At 40.6% G+C, this 23,382-nt stretch overlaps 1 protein-coding gene across 8 annotated transcripts in view; it reads left to right on the forward strand.

Annotated features, from left to right (window-relative positions):
• Nucleotides 1-23,382, forward strand: part of RNF144B (ring finger protein 144B) — a 222,446-nt gene that overhangs the window by 146,330 nt on the left and 52,734 nt on the right. For all 8 annotated transcript variants that reach the window (XM_064281241.1, XM_064281232.1, XM_064281226.1 and 5 more), the window contains one exon: nt 8,843-9,043. In XM_064281241.1, the coding sequence (XP_064137311.1) occupies nt 8,879-9,043 (165 nt within the window). In that variant the 5' untranslated portion in view covers nt 8,843-8,878. The remainder of the gene's footprint in view (nt 1-8,842; nt 9,044-23,382) is intronic.

A 23,382-nucleotide genomic window follows, 5' to 3' on the forward strand; every position in this document is an offset into this window, starting at 1 on the left:
GAGTGCTATCACATTGAGGGGTTTGAAACTAATGTCACAAAACAAAATGTGTTGAATGGGGAACATTAAATTGTTGAATGGGAAACTAATTTGTTCTGTAAACTTTCAACCAAATCACAATAAAGTGTTTAAAAAAAAAAGAAAAGAAGGAATTGAAAACCATTTCATTACTGTCATATTGTAGGTACATTCCAGAATGTTCAGTGATGAGCTTAGTTAATCTGTCCCAGTAATGATGAATTTCTTCATTCTTTTCTTATCTACAAGTGTGGACTTTTACCAAATCTGTTTTTCCAGGAAAGACATTAGGAAGAGCTTTTAGCAACCATTCATACATGTCCCTAGATTCACATAAAAGGTCTTTGGTGGACTGACCAGATCTGAGAAGTAAGATGCTTCGGGATAATGCCATCCAGCCACCTCCATTCATAAGTGGGCTTCCCCTGGACCCATCAATATGTGAATGAATTGGGAAAGGTCCAGTAAACTGGGTTGATAAGTATAGACAAGGATTCTAAATACCTCCCTGAATTTATGTGAGTCTTCTTGAAGGCTTGGGATATCCTTTACTATGGCTCTTAATTCTACCTTCGTCTAAGGGGTGAAACTAACTCCTGGACAATCCCCTGAATGCTCAGGTGGTTTTCTCTTAAAATGCATCTCAGGTACAGGTTTATACACAGTGCCTTCCTCATTTGGAAAGAAAGGGTGTTCAGATAGACAAGTGTCGTATGAAGGAAGGGGAGGGTAGAGAGGATTGAGAAGTTTAGGTGCAGCAGGGAGAGCAGAGGGGACAGTAGATGATGCCAAAGTATTAGAAATAGAGGTGTCAAGTTCTGTATTCTGTTTGGTTAGTTTAGAAACTGTATCTTTTAGACTAGCCATTTTGCTTTTCTGGTTTATTTTAGAAGCTTTATTACCAATTAAAATACAAGTTCCATTGGGTCTGTTTAATTCTGGAACCCTTCGGTTCTAATTTATTCTGCAAAAAGGATAATTTAGAGAGGTCAAAGGACCACCAAAAGAGGCTGGGTATTTTCTAAGCTGTCTTTAGTTAGTTTATGGCATTGGCTTAAAAAGAAACAAGTAGCAGGACTGTAACGTTTGCTCATAAATTGTGCAGGAGTCTTGAGGAGTATTCTCCATTTTTGGATTTGTTGTTACCCATTTCTCCGGTTATCCAAAAGTGCGTATGAAAACTATAGTCATAATACCCAGACTTGCAAGTGGAAAATCTTAACCTGAACCTGCAAGTGGACAAGCAGTTTTAATCAAAGTAGCCAAACCTGCAAGTGGAAAATCTTAACCCAAACCTGCAAGTAGATGAACAGTTTCTCTAACAGTATCCTGGTAGAGGGAGCTCAAAGCTCACACGTAAATGAATCAAATCAAGAAGAACAGGAAAACAAATCCAGGCCAAATTAAGTATGAAAGTAAGCCAATAATAATTTAAAAAGTAAGCCAGCAATATAACTCAGTGTCTCAGACACAACAAGTGGAAGCTCAAAATCCAAGAGGTGCTCAGCCAGGTGGCTCCAAAAGGTTTGTGGAAAAAGGAGAGTCCAGTTGACTCAGTTGCATCCAAAGCCTGATTTACTGGCTGTCCAGGTGCCTATGGAGGAAGTTATCTTTGGGCCCCGTTTTTTCTCTACGTAAGGTTGCTATGAGTTGGAATCGAGGCGACAGCAATGGGTTAGAGGTAATTTGGAGGCCTGGTGGCACAGTGGTTAAGAGTTCGGCTATTAACCAAAAGGTCAGCAGTTCAAATCTAGCAGCTGGTCCTTGGAAGCCCTGTGGGGCAGTTCTATTCTGTCTTATAAGGTTGCTCTGAGTTGGAATCAACTCGATGGCAATGGGTTTGGTTTTTTTGGTTTTAGGGGAAATTTGGCTTAGCCACCATAGTAACATGTTTAATACCGTGTCTAACACCTGCATGAGCTGAATAATCTCTTCTTAACATTGGCCATTTCTAATTACAAGTTCATCCTTAAGCAGAGCAGGTGGGCAAAACTGCATTTTTCTGTAGAATCACTTGTTTCTATGTCAAAGATACAGTGGAAAATTTTACAGAGGTGATATTGTTGTTGTTAGGTGGTGTCAAATTGTTTCCAACTCATAGCAACCCTGTGTATGATAGAACGAAACACTGCCCGGTCCTGTACCATCCTCACAAACGTTGTTACGCTTGAGCCCATTGTGTAGCCACTGTGTCAATCCATCTTGTTGAGGGTCTTCATCTTTTTCGCTGACCCTCTACTTTACCAAGCATACTGCCTTTCTCCAGGGACTGATCCCTCCTAATAACATGTTCAAAGTATATGAGACATAGTTTCACCATCCTTGCTTCCAAGAAGGTGATAGACTGCATTTAAAATTACAGAAACGGAGTCACTTAGGATGAGAAGGGATTTGGCCTAGACCTTAGCCAGAAGTTTTAGTCATGCCAAGAGCCTGAGTTTTGGAATGCTGTTCCTCATGGTTAATGGCTGATGATGGTCAGCACTTCACTAGACTCAGTACTATTTGAGTCACTAATTGCTTCTACTAAGAACATGAACCATCAGGAAAATATATCATCCATTATAATAGGCATAAGTGCCAAGGCCAGCACAAACTAATTTTCAGATTGTGTTTACTGGGTTAGTTACTTCCCATGTCTTTCTTAGCTGGTATTGGGAGATCTTTCCTAATAAGGCAGAGATGGGCTATTTAGATTGCTGTTTCTTTCTGCCCTATTAGTGGATGGGCTTTCTAAGAATATTTCTCCATTATACAAGGCCATTCATCAGCCTTACCTCCCCTGACACCTACCCTATGAAAAACTTTCCTTCTGCCAGCTCACTTCTGTAGTCACACATTCATCTCTCCAGTCCAGCTGCTGCTTAATCTTTCATGGGCATGTAAACATTTTGAGAGTATTCATGTGTCTCTTCTTCTGTTTTGTCCCTTATTCTTGGGTAACTCCTAGACTTTCATAGCATAGCCTGGAATTAAGATGTCTCTACTGATCAACTTGATTTTTACCTACATTAATCTTCCATTACATCAGTGATATCTGGTTGACCCATTTTGGTGAGTCAACCAGATACTATAGCTTTCCATTCTTCTTAGTCTCTTAGTCTCTTTAGGAGAGTTTTATCAATTTATTTCAATGTTAAAGTTTTTTTTTTTTTTTTTTTGCAGAATGGTATAAAAATTCCTAACTAGGTAAATATGCTAGTAAAATATGATTCTTTCCATTTACATTATTTTTTTTATACAAGGGAGAAGCTATTATGACTTTGAATAGTAAAACAAGCCTAAACTACATTAGTGAAAAATATTTTGAAATGTTGGCTCTCCCACCCTTTGCATTTTTGGAGCAAATTGCATTTTCGAGCCACCAGCAGAATGTGAAAATTCCTTCCACACCCTGCATTTCCAGCTCAGCTTCTGAAGTATTCCTTTTTTTGGCAATTCTAATAAAAACACATAAGGGAAATAGTGACTTTCCTAGCAGATAGTACTTGCTTTTTCTCTTATAATGAACACTTTGTAGTGCAGGAGACACTCGTAGAATAGGTAGGACAGCTGGTTCTCCTTTCCTGGGTCTTGGGTGTAAAGTCATATGTTTTAAAGTGGCCTCCATCCCTTGTCTCCCCCAGTGAGTCTGTGCTGTTATATGGTTAAGTATATTCAAACTGAGATTCCCTGGGTGGTGTAAACTGTTAAGCGCTCTATTACTAACTGAAAGGTTGATGGTTCAGACCCATCCAGAGGTACCTCAGAAGACAGACCTGGCCATCTGCTTCTGAAGGGTCACAGCCTTGAAAACCCTATGGAGCCGTTCTGCTCTGCACACGTGGAGTCACCATGCATTGAAATCGATTGATGGCTGTTAACAACAACAACAACATATTTAAGCAAATAATATTCTTGCAGCTTGGGTGGAGTCTGATTATGCATTTCTCACCCTGCGATCCACCTTAAAAAGTTTAAACCTGAAAGCAGTAGTCAGTTTCTCTTCTTCCCAACCTACCCCTTGGATTCTCTGCCAAAATTCTTCCTAAGGTGTTCTTGACACCCAGTGAGAGGCATGGTCACATCTGTAAAAAGTGGAAAAGCAATTATAATTGGTACCTTTTAAAATCAACTGGGTGACTTTAAAAGGTAAAGATAATAAAGCCGAAACCCTTTACCATCAGGAAACCCTGGTGGTGTAGTGGTTAAGTGCTACGGCTGCTACCAAAGGGTCAGCAGTTCGAATCTGCCAGGTGCTCCTTGGAAACTCTGTGGGGCAGTTCTACTCTGTTCTGTAGGGTTCTTATGAGTCAGAATCGACTCGACGGCACTGGGTTTGTTTTTGTTGGTTTCTTTACCATCAAGTCAATTCCAATTCATGGTGACCCCATGTATTAGAAAGTAGCATTTTCTTGGCTGTAATCTTTATGGAAGCAGTTCTCCAGGACTTTCTTCAGCAGCACCTGTAAGTGGATTCAAACCACCAACTTTTAGGTTAGTAGATGAGCACAAACCTTTTGGACCACCCAGAGACCTTTTAAAATAGGGTGCCTAATTTGTCACTTATTTTAGGAAAAAACGTGAGGTATGAGGTAAGACAAATTAAGCAAACCTTTGAGAGTGAGTTACCGTCTCGCTGGAGGGAAGACTTATTCTAAAACTTGGAGGGACATGGGAGTTTATTGCCAGTGTACCTACAAAGGTGTGGCTTAATGAGAGGGACAGGAAGAGCTGTGAGTCTGTTATCAGCCCCCCTGTGGATAGCCTTCTGAGCTTCATGCCATGGACTAAGAAGTTTGGGTAGAGGGGTGGGTTTCTACTCTTGGTGGTTTCATGTTGTACAGACCTGGTCAATTTATTGATTGGTTAATTTTATTGTGGTAAATATATATATAGCAAAATTTTTGCTATTTTAGTCATTTTCAAGTATACAGTTCAATGACATCAATTACATTTACCATGCTGTGCTTCCATCTTCATTATTCTTTTCCAAAAGTTTTTTATCACCCCAGACAGAAACTCAGCACCCCTTTCGGACCTGGTAAATCTTAATAAGACATAAATGAAGAACTACTAGAAAACCTTGAAACCATTCACAAACATCACCTCTATTGTGAGAGAATTCTCCAGAGAACTGCAGAATTCTCATGTTTACTACTTGATGCGCTTGATTTCCAGTGAATCAATGGTGAAAGGCTTTTTTTGTGTGATATTCTTTTTTTTTTTTTTTTAGGAAGTGCTCACCGTATGTCATTCATTTTTAAAACATTCATTGTTCATTTTGCCAAAAGTGAATAACCAAAGGGCTGGTTTTCAAACTGTGTGTGGTGAAGCCCTAGGCTTCTGAGATGGTGCTCCGGAAGCAACTGAGGAAAAGGTCAAGGGAGCCTGGGCCATGGGCTTCTCCTCTTGCTTCAACTGGAGCTAGTCTACTTTTTGCTTACGATTTATAAAATTCCATTGCTTTAAAAATGTTCGAAAGCCACCACTTTAGGGAATAAGTGTTACTGTACACAGAAAAAGAAATTGCTTTTTTTTTTTGAAAATTCATTTTGGATTGTTCACATCCTGAAGAAGTGACACATGTAACTTCTTCCCTGTGCCCCGCTGAGTCACAACTACTGCCAGAGTAGAATGCACAGATGATTTTTTTTATTTTAGAATGTAAAGGGTTTGTTTGTTTTTTAACTTTGATTTCATAGCCTCTAATTTTAAGCATGTCACTCAGGGAACCCTGGTGGTGCAGTGGCTGCTAACCAAAAGGTCGGTGGTTCAAACCCACCAGCCACTCCATGGGAGAAAGATGTGGCAGTCGGCTTCTGTAAAGCTTACAGCCTTGGAAACCCTATGGGGCAGTTCTACTCTGTCCTCCTGTAGGGTTGCCGTGAGTTGGAACTGACTCACTGACAATGAATTAGGCATGTCACTCACAAACTAAGGATTAAAAACTTACGAATGTGGCAAGAGACAACATTATGTTTCAAACCACCTTGATTAACACAATTTCTGGTTTTCCCTTGAAAAAGAAGAGTCTAAGAGGGGAGTCCAGTTCTGTCCTCACATCTTTATTTTTCAAGAGCATATTAGATATTTGGCCTATTTAATGTCTGTTTCTAAAAATATTAATTGAGACTGTGAGAAATACTTGGCTTTCTTGAAGGATACCCAGGTCTTGGAGTTCCTGGGTGGTACAAGTGGTTAATGCACTCAGCTGCTAACCAAAAGGTTGGAGGTTGGAATCCACCCAGAGGTGACTCGGAAGAAAGACCTGCCGTTCTACTTCTGAAAAATCAGCCATCGAAAACTCTATGAAACACAGTTCTCCTCTGACACACACGAGTTACCATGAGTCAGAACTGACTTCACGGCATCTGGTTTGTTTTTTTTTTATTGCTAGGTTGGAACAACAAGATTCACTTTTTACGAGCTACAGTACAGCCAGGCATGCTCTTAAGTGTCTTTGAAATTTGTGGTGTGGTGGTGGCTCTGGGCCATCACATTTCCCATCTTCCGTACTCAGAAAACATTTACTGGCTACATTTCTTCTTGTTGATTGATTTGAGATTTCTTCTTCTGTGGGGGAAGATTATTCAGAGTATGTCATAGTGGCCGTGTTGAGAAAGTTGTTGAGCAGTTGGGGGAGGTTAATGGGACCGTGTGTGCTCTGGAACTTGGGAGTCAGATAAACAAAACCAGTGTTAGTTGCTTAAGCATCAAGTGGGAAGAGGAAAGAGGTAAGACCCTTCACTTTTACTCCTGTATTGGCACTGTGACTTTTTAAACCTCAAAGCTTGAATTTGAAGTGCAGGTGGATTTGAACTTAATTTGCCCTTCGATGATAGCTCATCAACAGTTAAACAAATATGGACACCATGCCTTAAACTGTATTGGGGTTTTCCCAAGAAATATCATACTGAAAGATTGAGAAATCATTAGTTAGCTTCTGGTTTATTTAGTTTAATCTAGTCTTCTATACTTCTTAGAGGGTAGGTTAAAAGTCTGTAACTAACTCTTCCGGTTACTAACCCGTAACCCGTTGCCGTCGAGTTGATTCTGACTCTTAGCGACCCTGTGAGGACAGACTAGAATTGCCCCATAGGGTTTCCAAGGAGCGCCTGGTGGATTCGAACTGCTGACCTTTTGATTAGCAGCCTTAGCTCTTAACCACTGTGCTACCAGGGTTTCCTTATGGTAACCAGAGTTAGTAATTGTTGACTCTTTCTTGTATGACATTAAGAAAGTTAGTGTGGGCACACTGACAAGCAAAAAGCTCATAGTTTTATCTTTCCATCTAATTCAACTTGTTTTTTCCCTTGTTTTAGCTCTTTTGTATCTATATATAGAAACTTAAGCCATTTTCGGGCTGAATAGCAAATATCATAACTTAAGTAACTTCTGTCCAGAAGTTGGGAGAAAAAGAATCTGGCTCTTGCAGGAGGAGGAGGGAGTAATTATAATCATTTCTATGGAAGAATGTATGAGAATTGGCCACACTCTTGAAAAAGAGTAAGAACTGTAGGATTTTGCTTTTATTTAATCAGCACGTGAAACTTCCTGATGTGGTATAAAATATGAATATGCTATATGCTAGAATTTCCTTAAGAACAGTTTTAGGTTTACAGAAAAATTGTCCAGAAAAGAGAAAGTACAGACACTCCCATAGACTCCCACTCCCCCTGTACTCTTTCTCTTATTATTGACATCTTATATTTGTGTGGACATTTGTTAGAGTTGATAAACCAATATTGATACATTATTATTAATTAAAGTCCATAGTTTACATAAGGGTTCATTCTGTGTTGAACAGACAAATACATATATCGTGCGTCTACCATTACAGTATCATACAGAATAATTTCATTGCCCTAAAAATGTCCTGTGCTCTACCTATTCAGCTCTCCTCCCTTCCCTTTGAGCCCTTGGCAACCACTGATCTTTTAACCTAACTGTCTCTATAGTTCTACCTTTTCAGAATGTCATAAAGTTGGACTCATGGTTTGTAGCTTTTTCAGACTGGCTGCTTAGCAATGAGCATTTAAGGGTCCTTCAGGTAGAGGCAAATTTTATTCCTGTACAACTTCAGTGATCCTTAGGGACGTCGTCTCTTTCTCTCTCTCTCTTTTTTACCCTCTATCTCTCCCGCTTCCCTCCTCCTTCTTCCTTCTCTCTCTCTACCTTCCATGTAATATCCAGTTGTGAGGGAGCTGTGGTATAATGGACCAGGCACTGGATGTGGCCCCAGAAGATGGAGATTGAAGCTCTGCTCTGCCATCGACAAAATCTAAGAACACTGACAGGTTATTTAACTTCTCAGAACCTCAATTTATCTATGAAAGGAAGAGAATAGTCATCATGGTTACAAAGAATTAAATGCAATAATGGACATGAAGGAATGTGTGTAACATCCATACGCTATTTTTGAGGTTTTTTTTAGTCTGTTGAATTCATTGCAGTGCAGCAACTCCAGATGGAGTGCTTGTGCATTAAAAAAAAAAATCTGTTCCAGTCAAGTCGATTTCAACTCAGAGTGACCCTACAGGATAAAGTAGAACTGTCCCACAGGGCTTCCAAGGAGCAGCTGGTAGATTCAAACTGCTGGCCTTTTGGTTAGCAGCTGAGCTCTTAACCACTGAGCCACCAGGGCTCCGCTTGTACATGGTGGTCTTTTAATTCCTATAGTTTACATGCTATTAATCAGGACAGTGAGGTCAGCTTCTATTTCTGGCAACCTCTCCTAGAGACCAGTGAGGAGGTGGCTTTGCTCTGCTGGACCTTAAATGTGTTGGTTAAACGATAGCTCTATCAATGGATATAATATCTTTTGCTTTGCATCTTCCTATAGGGATTGAGGAGGCTGAAGAAGTGTCCAGTCAGGTGGATGGACTCAGTTGGTAGGCTCCACTATCTCACCATGACTGCCGAAAACTCGACGCCCAGAGACCTGGCTCTGGCTCCCCTGGTCACTTGCAAACTCTGCCTGTGCGAACATTCTTTGGACAAGATGACCACCCTCCAGGAATGCCGGTGCATCTTTTGCACAGCTGTAAGTTTTCCTTGATGCATGCTCCTTGTGAGAAAATACAAGGGGAAGCATACAAGCATAGGACGCATTTCTGAGGCTTAGTGAGAAGTTAGGGTTTGCTAATGTGTGATCCTCCTTTGTAAAGCATTTAAATCTGTTTCCAAATTTGTCTTGAGTGGTGAATCAGATATTTCCTGGTTTTAGGCAAAGTATAATGTGTGTGAGTGTGCGTGTGTGTGTAATTTAATTACTGGTTGAATAAGCAGAGTCTTTCTGTCCTTAAGATTTTAGCTAAGGAACAAAACAGTAATTTTTAATACTCCCAAGTTAACTACCATCTATGAGAAGCTCACCAGGTATTTTGAATGATGGAGAAATCAGGTAGCAGTTTACTTTATGTACTGAATTTTCTTTCATTATACTTGCTCATTTCCTACAGAGGACATAGTGTACAAATGTTTTACGATATCCTATCTCTTTTTTTATGCTATTTTCACAATATACTGAATGCTTCTTATTCCACAAAATAGAGAGAAACCATAGAGATCTCCGGGATTAGGCTTGTCACTCTTGTTCGGGAGTCAACATCCACAACCTTTGTTACGGAGTTTCCCTGGAGGTTCATTCCACCACCACCAGTCGCTGTGCAAGCGGCTCTGACTCAGGGCGTCTTCATGAGTGTTACAGTAGAACTGTGCTCCACAGGTTTTCAATAGCTGGTTTTTCGGAAGTAGATCGCCAGGCATTTCTTCTGAGCCCTTCTGGGGTGAACTAGAATTGCCAGTGAACCTCCAAACTTTCAGTTGGTAGCTAAGCGTGTTACCCTAATAACCGAAACCCAAACCAAGCTCATTGCCATTGAGTCAATTCCAACTCATAATGACCCCATAGGACAGGGAAGAACTGCCCCATGGGGTTTCCAAGGCTGTAAATCTTTATGGAAGCAGACGGTCACATCTTTGCGACTGGTAGGTTCGAACCACCGACCTTTTGGTTAGCGGCTGAACACTTAACCACTGTGCTACCAGGGCTCCTAAGCTAATTAAGGGGTTAGAAAAAAGGAGAGCCCATTAAGGGGGTCAGGAGTGCAGGGCTGAGGGGTGTTGCAGTTTTAAGTAGGGTGGTGAGGACTAGGCCTCACCCACAAGTGACTTTTGTGCTGGTGTGTTCTCTTCCTCATCTGTGTCAGTATGTGTTACTCTAAAGGAAGTGAGGAAATAGCAACTTCAGTTCCGTTTGGTCTTGCTTTGTTTCTAAATGCTTATTTTGAAAAATTATTATGTCTCTGACTTTCTCACATGTTTAGGTCCCCCCCCCCCCATTTAATTCTTGAAACAAATGAGTCAGAAGCAACACTTGGCCAAAACCAGGTTGAACATTTGGGTTTGAGCGTTACTGATGTTTAAAAGCAGGATATGGAATTCTGGTTTTGCTATGGGATTTAATAGTGCAGAATTCAAGAATGTATTAAATATGCATATCAGTGTTGGGTACAAAAATACACAAGTGGTGGGTGATGGTTGTACAAAGTGATTAATGTAATTGATATCACTAAATTGTATACCTGAAAAATGTTAAATTGACAAATGTGTTATGTATATTTTTACCACAATTATAAAGAAGAATATACCAGCAAAACTGGGTTGTATTTCATATTCACAAGGAGCTAAGACTGGTATCATATTGTTTGGTAGCTCTTGGTTCCTAATTAAAAATAGCACAGCTGTGATAGATATATTTACAACAAAGACAAAAAAAAAAAAAGAAAGTAGGTGCTGAGACTGCCTATGTACAACCAGAAACCTCATGGGATTTGGTTTCTTGGTTTGGAGGTTTAGGGTCATGGTTTCATGGGACATCCTAGTTAACTGGCCTAATAACATGTCTAGTCCTGTTCTACCTCCTAGTTTGATGCGTCGTACCTGGGGTCCTAAAAGGTTCCAAGAGGCCATCCAAGCCACCACCATTAGTCTGGGACATCAGGGAAGAGAAGGAGAGTCAGGAATAGGAGGAGGATATAGAGTATATGGCTAATTACCTCAATGAAAACTGCTTACTTTGCTATGAGAACAGAAGAACTGGATGGTGCTTGCTACCATTTCTGAACATTTTGATCAAGGATTCCATAGAAGAATCCTGATCAAAAGGGGGAATATGTAGAAGAGAATTGCAAATTCTCATAGACTCCAGACTTTATGGAGCCATGAAGTTTGGATGAACCCCTGAAATTATTCCCCTGAGATAATCTTTAAACCTTAAGCCAAAAATATCCTCTCAAGGCTTCTTAAAACCAAGCAATCCTTTAGTTTAACTAGTAAAAATCATCTGCCTTGAGTATTATACTCTTTTAAGAACTATCTATATAGGCTCAAATTGACAACAGCAACTCGAAAGATTAGATAGGAACCTTAGAGGGCAGTGAGTTTATGTTAATGGGAGGAAAAACCCAGAAAAGGAGGGTAAGAATGGTGGCCCAAGAATGTAATCAGTGTCACTAAATGGTACATGTAGAAACTGTTGAAATGGTATATGTTTTGCTGTGTATATTCTCAACAACAACAAGATAAAAAAATTTAAAACAAAACAAAAAACGAACATCAAACAAAAAAATAGCACAACTGCCTCTCATTTCTCCTTTAGCAATTTGGAGGTAGTACTTAAAAAAAAAAAAAAATTTTTTTTTTTTTTTTACTTTGTACTATTAAATAATTGTGCCATTTAGACTCACACTTCCTCATTGTTGAGAAGTGTGCAAAAACAAAGTTAAATGACTGGGTACTTTTGGTATCCCTCCAGCTTTAGAGTTCTTTGTGCCTATAACTGTTATCCTTCCCTGGCTTCCTATTACCCCCTTCTCTATTATCTGCTGAAGTAGTAAGCTTGTGTGTGTACAATTAAGTTAGTGTCTGTAAATTTGCAACTGAAATCAGCTCATCTGAAATACTGCTTTTATTTTTTTTCTCTTTTCATTTAAAAACTATTTTAAAATCTAATTCCCTCCCTCCCCCCTCCCCCCCCATTTTAATTTTCATTCAATTTGAAGATATCAAATGTGTTTTGGGTTTTCAAGGCTAAAAGGAAATTTGTGATATTTTCTGATATGCCATGTACTAAAAACAAACAAAAAAAAACCCCCAAAAGGTCAGCAGTTTGAATCTACCAGGCACTCCTTGGAAACCATATGGGGCAGTTCTACTCTGTCTTATAGGGTCGCTATGAATCGGAACCGACTCGATGGCAACGAGTTTGGTTTTGGGTTCTTCTGGCCATATACTACTGACTTCCAGATTTAAGTGAGTGGATGAAATCTCCCAATTTTTGCCTGGGTGGGAAAGGCTTCTTGTGCTTATCATATGGGAAATCGTTTCGCTAAGATTTTTTTCCCCCCAGAGAAATGTCCAGTTATAAACGTGCTTCCATTTGACATGGTGCTATACTCTTCTCTTTTCATGAAGCTTTGAAAATATTCTTTCCTTTTCCTTTCTTCCCTAAGAAATATCACTGACCCTTCTGCTGTGAATTTAAATTATTTTTGTTCTCAACATCACCATGCTCTGATTCCAGCTCTGTCCCAACTCTGTTGTGTGATTGGCAGGCAGTTAAATCTTTTTGGACCTGTGGTTTCTCGTTTGTAAAGAGAAGGTGTTCAGACCTGTGACAGTGTTCCAGAACTGTGGTGCGGTGTACTGTGGGAATGGCAAATGGACAGATGGTGAGTGTCTGACTTAACCAGCAAGTGTTAGCCCACTCATTCCCTATCTTTAGGGAGAATTGGCCTTAAATGAAGGAGCCCTGGTGGCGCAGTGGTGAAGCACTAGGCTGCCAACTGAAAGGTCAGAGGTTCTAACCCACCAGCCACTCCATGGGAGAAAGGTGTGGGAGTCTAATTCCGTAAAGACTACAGCCTTGGAGACCCTGTGAAACAGTTCTACTCTGTCCTATATGGTCGCTATGAGTCAAAATCGACTTGACAGCAATGGGTTTTGGGCCTTTAAATGGGTGTACCCTATGATAAGTGTGTTTCATGAAGCACCACCCTAGAAACAGAGATAACTTTTGAATAAAGTGGTAGTCAAATTAGTTTGGAATCAACTGTGTTCTCTATTGGCTCTTGGGAGACATGATGCATATTTGCATTTTAGAGGCTCTGCAAAATCCTGTGGTTTAGAAGGAAAGCAGAGAGACCCTGCTTAACTTCTGAGGAAGCATTTCCACTTGACCATGCAACCTGTTTTAGTGGCACACTGATTAACATCCTCATATCCAGTGTTCTGAAGGATGCTGCTTTCAGTTATTTCATGTAGGTAATTCTTGATTTAAATGACACCTAGAGAAAGGAATGTGATGGACATTGCATCAAATAACCCATCAGTCTATCTAGTTTCTTGTTTAAGGAAGCTGAACATGCTCCATTTTTGGAAATGGTTTCTGTTAGACTTTTTGCTCAACTCTAATATTCCGAAGAAAGTGTAGCATAAAGCAAGAGGAGCCGAATCTACCAGACAAAAATAGACATGGCTCCCACTAAGCCAAACCAGATGCTGTCAAGTCGACTCTCATGGTGACCCCCTGTGTGTCAGAGTAGAACTGTACTCCATTAGGGTTCTTGAGGCTGTGACCTTTCCGAAGCAGATTGCAAGGCCTTTCTTCTGAAAGAACCCTCTGGGTGGGTTCAAACTGCCCGTCTCTCGGTTAGTAGATGAGTGCTTAAATGTTTATGCCACCTAGGGACTCAATGACTGTCGCTAGCATGACTGAAATCATAGATCATTAAGTGGTGTCTTAGTCATCTAGTGCTCCTATAACAGAAATACCACAAGTGGATGGCTTTAACAGACAGAAATTTATTCTCTTACAGCTTGGGAGGCTCGAAGTCCCAATTCAGGGCATCAGCTCCGGGGAAAGGTTTTCTCTGTCAGCTTACAGTTTAGGAGGAAGGTTCTTGTCTCCTTTTAGCATCTGTGGGCTCAGCATTCCTTGGAGATCTCCAGGTGTCCTGGCATCAATCTTCCCCTGGGTCTAGGAAGTTCTCAGAGCAAGGACCCCAGGTCCAAAGGATACCCTCTGTTCCTGGCTCTTCTTTCCTGATGGTAATGAGGTCCCTTGATCTCTGCTTGCTTGTTTAATCTCTTTTATATCTCAGAAGAGACTGACTGAAGGTACAACCTAATCCTGTAGATTGTGTCCTGCCTCATGAACATACCTGCCTCTAATCCTGCCTCATTAACATCATAGAGGTTAGGATTTACAACACATAGGACAACTATATCAGATCACAAAATGGAGGATAATTACATAACACTGAGAATTATTGTCTAGACAAGTTGACGTATATTTTGAGGGGACACAATTAAATCCATAACAGATACATTATGGAGCCAACAAAGTTGATATTGTGGAGTTACAAAGAGAGATGTTGCAGGATTACTTGTTCTAGTCTGAAGGTTAAATATCGTAGGGTTGTTAGTCTACTAATTGACGCTATGCAAAAATTCTCTCTCTTTTCCCTGTAGATTTTAATTAATCAAAATACACAAATTCAGACTTCCCTTTTCTCACTTTTACAACACATTTCTAGATAATAACACACAATTATAATTGAAGTGAAAAAGATTTCATGAAAGTTAGTTATCAAAGCAGTAAAAATGTGAGGATTTTCTCTCTTGTGAGCAATATTTGCCTCTCTGATTTATTTTGGATGCTATTTCTGTCAGCCATGAATTAAGGAATCATGAAAACACAATTGTTGCTTGTCTTTGTAACCTAGATAATTTCACCTGAAAAGAGTTGGTATGTTGGGCATGGTCTATTTACTTTTCAGATTAAAGGCAGGATGTGCTGAGCAAAAAGAAAATAAAGTCCAACCATGTTCTTGCCATTTTCCATTACGTTTTGTTGGCTCTAAGTAGTTAGACCTCCTTTTACTATTCATTTGCCTGAGCCAAATGGGTTTTCCAATGTTTTAAAAGTGAGAGGAAATATAAAACTTTTTAGACCAAGTCCTTATTTCTCTTAGGGCCTGTTGGGTGACCTTTAAGAAAAGCCCACATATGGCCTTGGAGACATTTTCAATTTGAGAAGATTGTACAGTGAGCGTGTGTGAGTGCACATGTGTATGTGTGTGTGAGTGTATGCACGTAGGGGTCGGTAAATTTCACGCTAAGTAAATTACCTGCAATGGTTCTTTCCTGTATTCTAACTGATATTTACATTAGGGAAAGGGAATGTCATTTTCCTACTCTCACCTCCATTACTCTTTGCAGTATAGCATAGCGGTTAAGAGCACAGATATGGAGACAGGATGATCCAGACTTAATACCAGGCTTTGCCATTTAATGGTATATGGCTTTGGGCAAGTTCTTTAGCCTCTCTTAACCTTAGCTTCCTTACCTGTAAGGTGGCAGAAGGGAAGAGATGGTAATTTCTATCTAACGGTGGTGGTGGTATTGTTAGCTGCCATCAAGTTGGCTCCCAACTCATGGTGACCCTGTGCACAATGACATGAACACTGCCAGGTCCTGTGCCATCTTCATGATCGGTTGCAAGTTGGATCATTGTGCTCTGTAGGGTTTTTGCTTGCTGAATTTCAGAAGTAGATTGCCAGGCCTTTCTTTTTCATCTGTCTTAGCCTGGAAAAGCTCCACTGAAATCTGTTCAGCATCATAGCAACACATAAGCCTTCACTGACAGACAGGTGGTGCCTGCACGTGAGGTGCATTGGCTGGGAATTGAACCTGAGTTTCCCACGTGGAAGGTGAGACTTCTACACTGAACCCTCACTGCCCCTCAAGAAGGCTGCTGTTAGCTGCCGTTGAGTTGGCCCCTGACTCATGGCAACCCCATGTGTTACAGAGTAGAACTGTTCCATAGAGTTTTTTTGGCTATAACATTTATGGAAGCAGAACACCAGGCTTTTTCTTCCACGGAGCTGCTGGGTGAATTTGAACCACCAACCTTTTCAGATTGCAAACCGCTTGCACTATCCACGCTCCTTCAAGAGGGTTGTAGGTGGGCATCAAATGAAAATTCCAGTAAAGCATTTAGCACAGTGTCAAGCCCATAGTAACCCAAAACTAAAACCAAACCTGTTGCTGTCAAGTCGATTCCGACTCGTAGTAACCCTGTAGGACAAAGTAGAGCTGCCCTATACAGTTTCCAAGGAGTGTCTGGTGGATCTGAACTGCCGACCTGTTGGTTAGCAGCTGTAGCTCTTAGCCACTATGCCACCAGGGTTTTCAGGCCCATAGCAAGTTGGCATTATTATTATTCCTTTCGTTCTTAAGTTTCGTGAGTATACTGAGCTGGTCTATCTCTTAAAATGCTTTAGAGAAAGGAAATTCTATGAAGATTTGGCTGGCTTCCTCATTTGCCTTTCATAAAAAGTTGGATATATAGGTGACTTTAACCTCACTGCTATTCTGGGATACCCACAGACTAGCAATTAGGGTAGACAGAAAGAAATTTCTCTGTTGGATTTGTCCAAAGTCTGCTACAGCTGGATGCTTAAACTGAAGATCTCTAGAAGCAGGAAAAAACAAAATCAATACAACTTTGAAGGTAAATCCAGTTGCTGTTGAGTCCACTCTGACTCAGGGTGACCCCATGTGTGTCAGAGTAGGATTGTACTCAGTAGCGTTTTCAGTGACTGATTTTTTGGATGTAGACCTCCAGGCCTTTCTTCCAAGGTACCTTTGGATAGACTTGAACTGCCAACCTTATGGTTAGTAGCTGAGCATTGTTAACCATTCGCACCATGCAGGGACTCCCTGAAGGTAAATAGATGAATACATTTCTGATGGAAGTAAAAGAGTGAAATGGAAGACTGTCTCAAGCTACCACTTATTTAAGACTGCTTACTTTACTCCCAAGAAGAATATAGTAATATAATTACTTGTTGGCCTCATATGTTTGCTTGTATTATTTTGAATACCTTTTATTCAGATTATTCTGGAACTGCAGGAAATAATGAGGCATCTTTGTCCAGGCCAATATCATAGACTAATTTTCTGTCCCCATCTTCTTGTCCTATGTCTTGCCAACATTTCCTTGCCTGAAGCTCACAAATTCTTTAGCTCTCTGGGTTCCCATTTCAAAGATATTGTCTTCTATTACTATTAAATGGACAGAAATAAATTCCACCAGTTCAAACTTCTATTATCCTATTGCTTTCTGCTACTAAAATATGCTGGCTTGCATTGTTAATTTTACGCTTTTCTTTAACTTTGCCTTGGGTGAGCAACAGTAAGTCCACAAATTTATCTTTGTCTTTGCCTGCAAAATGACTTCAATATACTTGCTGTTTATACCTCTTAAGAGTTTTAATGATACTGCTATGATGGTGTTTGTATTTATCAGTCAAATTGCTAGTTTAAAATACCAGTTTTTTTAAGTATACAATTCAATGATTTTTAGTATTTTTACAGAGTTGTGCGACCATCCCAACCATCATCACATTCAAATTCAGAACACGTTCATCATCCCAGGAAGAAACCTTGTACCCGTTAGCAGTCCTGTTTCCCCCCCATCCTCTTAGCTTTAGAAAACCTCTAATCTATTTTCTGCCTCTATAAATTTGCCCGTTTTGGACATTTCATATAATTTGAATCATACAATATTTGGTTCTTTGTCACTGGCTCCTTTCACTTAGCATACTTTTTTCAAGGTTCATCCACGTTGCAGCATGTATCAGTACTTTATTCTTTTATTAAATTTGTTAGTAGTGATAAATATATATGTAATGAAACATTTGCCATTTCAACATTCTTCACATGTACAGTGATAATGTGATCATACTCTGTTTTTCCCCTGACAGTGAAGCTGCTGCAGGGTCAGGTGGTATCTGAGAAATAAGAGCAAATTGTAGTAGCATGAGAAATGGATTAGAGATGACTCAAACAGGAGCTGGCTTCCCGGACCTATGATCTCATGCATGCCTAATGCTTACCATTTATTTACTCAAGGAAGGTAGTCAAATGTGGCATGAGAGCAGGGAGCAGCAAGAGAAAACCATACTATTAAGGCCCTAATGACTTTGTAGAGGGCAGTGGTGGTTCAGTGGTAAAATTCTCGCCTTCCATGCAGAAGACTGGGTTCAATCCCTGACCAATGCACTTCCTGCACAGCTACCACTCATCTGTCAGTGGAGGTTTGCATGCTGAACAGGTTTCAACAAAGCTTCCAAACTAAGACTAGGAGGAGAGGTCTGGCAGTCTACTTCTGAAAATCAACCACTGAAAACCCTTTGGATCACAATGGTTCGATCTGAAACTGATCATGGGGAAGGGACAGCATTTCATTGTGTTGTGCATGGGGTTGCCATGGCAGCAGCTAACTAAAATAGAGAAAGGAAGCTAGCAGGCAAATGAAGGCCCCCAGTAGAAGAGTCAACAGGAAAGGCCACGTGGCTGAATTCTCTTCCTTACAGCTGCTGACCCAGAGTCGTTTCAAGCCCAGAGACTTCAGCCAAACACAGTTTTGGCTGATGAGTTTCATGCACACTGATAGAGGTAGAGAAGTTAATCAGAAACATAGTGAAACCTCAATGAACTTCCCTCCTTTCCAGCCCATTGACAAAAGACTTTTTCCTTACTCCCTTCTTTTTAAAGACTTAATTTTTTAACTATAAACATAATCCATACCTATTGTAAAGCAAAACGAAAACCTCAAAATGTATTGAATATATCAGCAATTTACTTCTACTGACCTCCAAACTCTTTCCTGGTGTATAAACAAATATGTAAACAAATACGTGAGTATATATTCATACATATCACTAAATAGAGAAATGAGGTCTTTTATCTATAAACTCTTTAACTTGAATTTCACAAATTTACCAATGTATTGTGGACATCCTTCTGTAAGGATTTAAGTGTTGTATAGTGTCCCTAAGGAGCCCTGGTGGCACAGTGGTTAAGCACTTGTCTGCTAACTGAAAGGTCAGTGGTTTGAACCCACCAGTGACTCCACAAGAGATAGATGTGGCAGTCTGCTTCCATAAGGATTAAAACCCAAATCCAAACCTGATGCTGTGTAGTCGATTACAACTTCTAGTGACCCAGTAGGACAGAGCAGAACTGCCCCATAGAGTTTGCTATGTTTCCAAGTAGCGGGGTGGTGGACTTTCCAAGGTTTCCAAGGAGCAGCTGCTGACCTTTCAGTTAGCAACTGAGCACTTTAACCACTGAGCCACCAGGGCTCTTTCTGTAAAGATTACAATCTTAAAAATCCTATGGGGGCAGTTCTACTTTGTCCTACAGAGTCGCTGTGAGTTGGAATCGACCCAACAGCAATGAGTTTAATTTTTTTTGTTTGTTTTTATAGTGTTCCATCCTTGCTTCCAAGGAGCACTCCGGCTGTATTTCTTCCAAGACACTCCTTGGAAGCAAGGATGGCGAGACTTCGTCTCATGTACTTTGGACATGTTATCAGGAAGGATCAGTCCCTAGAAAAGGACATCAAGCTTGGTAAAGTAGAGAGGGTCAGCGAAAGAGGAAGACCCTTGACAAGATGGATTGACACAGTGGCTGCAACAGTGGGCTCAAGCATAACAACGATTGTGAGGATGGCATGGGACCAGGCAGTGTTTTGTTCCGTTGTGCATAGTGTTGCTATGAGTCGGAACTGACTTGACAACACTTAACAACAACAACATAGTGTTCTATGGTTGGCTGTGTCAGAATTCTTAGTGGACTAATGGACCGCTGGGTTGTTTAAAGTGTCTGCTTTTAGAATTGAAAATTCTTGTATACATATATAAACGTGAAAATATATCTCTCCAGGATATATTTCTAGAAGTGGCATTGCCTGGGCAAAATGCATGTGCTTTTAAATTGATGTGTGTTGCCAAATGGCCCTTCCATACTGTTGCACCTGTTTAACCACCTCACTGACAACGTTCGAGAATGTTTTCAAACTTTTCAGCTTCTCTAATCTGATATGTGAAAAGGACATATTGCATTATTTAATCCATGCTTCCTCTTTCAAGGAGGAAGTAAGTTGTAGCAAAACGAGTTCATCTCATGAATCTTATCTTGATGAAAAAATACACTATGTCTGATGCCAGACGGTTTCAGCTGACTTTATCCCTTGATAATCACAGTATTGTAGTTAGAAAAATGTGCATAACTAGAAAAGTATTTTACATATTGTTGTTGTTATTGTGTGCCGTTGAGTCTGTTCCAACTCAAAGTGACCCTATATGACAGTAGAACTGTCTCATAGGTTTTTTAAGGCTGTAAATCTTTACAGGAGCAAATTGCCGGACCTTTCTCCCGTGTAGCGACTAGTGGATTTGAACCACCGACCTTTCGGTTAGCAGCTGAACACCTAACCATTGTGCCACTAGGGCTCCTTCTTTTACACATATCAGACATAAGCAAACAAACAAAAAAAACTAGTGTTCATTATGGTGGCCCTAAGACAATGAGAGATGCTTTCTCACAAACAAGTTTATGTTCAGTGACAACAGTTCTTACTAAATAGGAAAAGGGAATTTTAAAAAATTTAGCCAAGGTGAAGCCAAAAAGGTTGTGAGTTAACCAGAAAGTCCAGTTAACCCTAAAACCCCATTTCCTAAACACTAAAGTTCATCAGCTTTGGTTATGTATGTTTGTGGTATGGATTCCAATACGTAAGGTATTTCTTTGAATCAGGTTAGACACAGTCAGTGGCTCATTTCCATGGAAACAGCTATGTGTTAACCAAAAGCCTCAATGGTTTTGAATGATTTCCCACCTACCAGTGAGGAGGTCCCTCTGGTTTGGCTCTTCTGGAAATTGTGTGTGAGTTAGTAGCAACATGAACTTAGGGTGTTCATTAAAATAATCAAGGCAAGGAAAGCAGGGATATTTGAGTACCTACCATGTAAATGGAAACCCTGGTGGCACAGTGGTTAAGTGCTACGGCTGCTAACCCAAAGGCTGGCAGTTCGAATCCACCAGGCGCTCCTTGGAAACTCTATGGGGCAGTTCTACCCTGTCCTATAGGGTGATATGAGTTGGAATCGACTTGATGGCAATGGGTTTGCGTTTTTTTTTTTTGGTACCATATAAAATGTATTATGCTATGGTACTAATTTTTTTTTTTTTTTTACCCTTACCTCCCGTTTTATAGATAAAAAAAAAAACCAGATGCAAAATTAAGGAACTTGTCTAAGATCTGTACTTTTAATTCCCGGATCACAGAGTTGTTTGGGCGGAATAACAACCTCTGTGAAAGTACATGATGTACTGCCTAGCACATAATGTGTGCTCCTTAAATTTCATTTGTTAGCATGAATAATGGATGAAAGCCCATTTTAAGTTTTTATGATCCTACAGGTAGTTTCCAAAGCTTGACAATGGCTTATGTAAATGCAAAACTGACAATGGCTATTGTTTTTGCGTACAGAAGTTTCCTTGGTACAAAGAAGGTATTAGGAGTGACTGATTAGAAAAACCCAAAGAGTTTTCTGGAGGACCAAAACCCAAAAAAGTTGCCATGGAGTCAATTCCAACTCATAGCGACCCTGTAGGACAGGGTAGAATTACAGAAGCAGGTTGCCACATTTTTCTTCCATGGATCAACTGGTGGATTTGAACCACCAACCTTTTGGTTAGCTTCTTCCAGAGGACAGAGTGTGTGTAATCTGAATACGTTGATGGCCATGCCGCAGATTGAAGGGATTGAGCATCTGTCACATGCTGTGAACTTTCAACTGTGTGATTTCACACAAGTTATTTGAGGAAACCAAGCCTGGGAGATGAAGAGATCTGGTTCACACAATTGGAGCTGCCAGTATAAAAAAGTGTATATCCACATTTTGAATCTGAAGTCAAGATGCAAGCCCATGCCTCCGGGCTCAAGGACTGGTGTTCTCCCACAGACTCCTCTTCCTCCTCCCCTCCACATTAGGTTTCTGGAAGTTATTTGTGTTCCCCAAAGGACCTCAGTCTAGTGGCTATTTCCACGTGTCTCAGGTTAGTACAGGATTCACTCTAAAGCACAGAGACCTTTACTGCAACTGGAAAAAAAAAAAAAAGCTTCATAGCTCTGACATTTTCCTTTCCTAGGTGGTGGTTGTTGTTAGCCACCATCAAGTCAGCCCCCAACTCATGGCGACCCCATGCACAAAGGCACAAAACACTGCCCAGTCCAGCACCATCGCCATGATCGGTTGCAGATTGAACCGTTGTGATCTGTAGGGTTTTCATTGGCTGATTTTTAACAGTAGGTCACCAGGCCTTTCTTCCTAGTCTGTCTTAGTCTGGAAGCTCTGCTGAAATCTGTTCAGCATCATAGCAACACGCAAGCTTCCACTGACAAACAGGTGGAAGCTGCACATGAGGTGCAATGTCAGGGAATCAAACCTGGGGCTCCCACGTGCAAGGCGAGAGTTCTACCACTGCACCACCAGTGCCTCATTGCCCTAGGTAGTAATGTGGTTAAATACTGGTTATTTTGATAAGGAATAGTGTTTAGTCTTTGATAAACTAAATTTTATGGCGTATGGTATTTATAACGTGCAACGGCTGCTAACCAAGAGGTCAGCAGTTTGAATCCGCCAGGCGCTCCTTGGAAACTCTATTGGGCGGTACTACTCTGTCCTATAGGGTCGATATGAGTTGGAATCGACTTGACAGCAGTAGGTTTGGGTGGGTATTTATAACCTTCAGAAAGAAAAGTAGTAGTTTCAAGTTGTAGATTCCCGTATTTTTTCATACCTTAGTTCTAATAACATGGAAATCATTGTGAGGTAGTGGGAGAACAAGCAAGCGCTCTCTCAATTAGACTATGTTTTAAATTCCAACTCCTATATTTATCAGTCCTGGGGACATACAGTAAGTTATTAAGCAGCTTTATGTAATGAGGGGGCAATACCAGTCGTAGAGTTGCTATGAAGATAATTTTAAGACACATTCCAAAGCCATAATAACAGCTTGACTAATGTTCTCATTTCCGTCATCTCCCCCGATTCCCCTACCAACCATATAATGAATATTTTTGTTCCAGGCCAGTGGTTCTCAAAGTGTGGCCCTTGGACCAACGGCGTGAACATCACCTCTGAACTTGTTAAAAATATAAATTCTAGGGCTCCACTTTGCCCAAGCCCAAGCCCAGTGCCGTCAAGTCAATTCTGACTCATAGCAACCCTATAGGACAGAGTAGAACTGCCCCATAGGGCTTCCAAGGCTGAAATCTTTACGTAAACACGCCACTACAACTTTCACCCGAGGAGTGGCTGTTGGGTTCGAACCACTGACTTTTCAGTTAGCAGCTAAGCTCTTTAACCATTGTGCCACCAGGGCTCCTTGGACCCACTTTAGACCTACTGAATCAGAAACTCTAGGGATGGTACCTAGCCATGTGTGTTCTAGTATGTC

This window comes from Loxodonta africana, chromosome 1 (genome assembly GCF_030014295.1).
Source record: "Loxodonta africana isolate mLoxAfr1 chromosome 1, mLoxAfr1.hap2, whole genome shotgun sequence".
NCBI classification, from domain to species: Eukaryota; Metazoa; Chordata; class Mammalia; order Proboscidea; family Elephantidae; genus Loxodonta; species Loxodonta africana.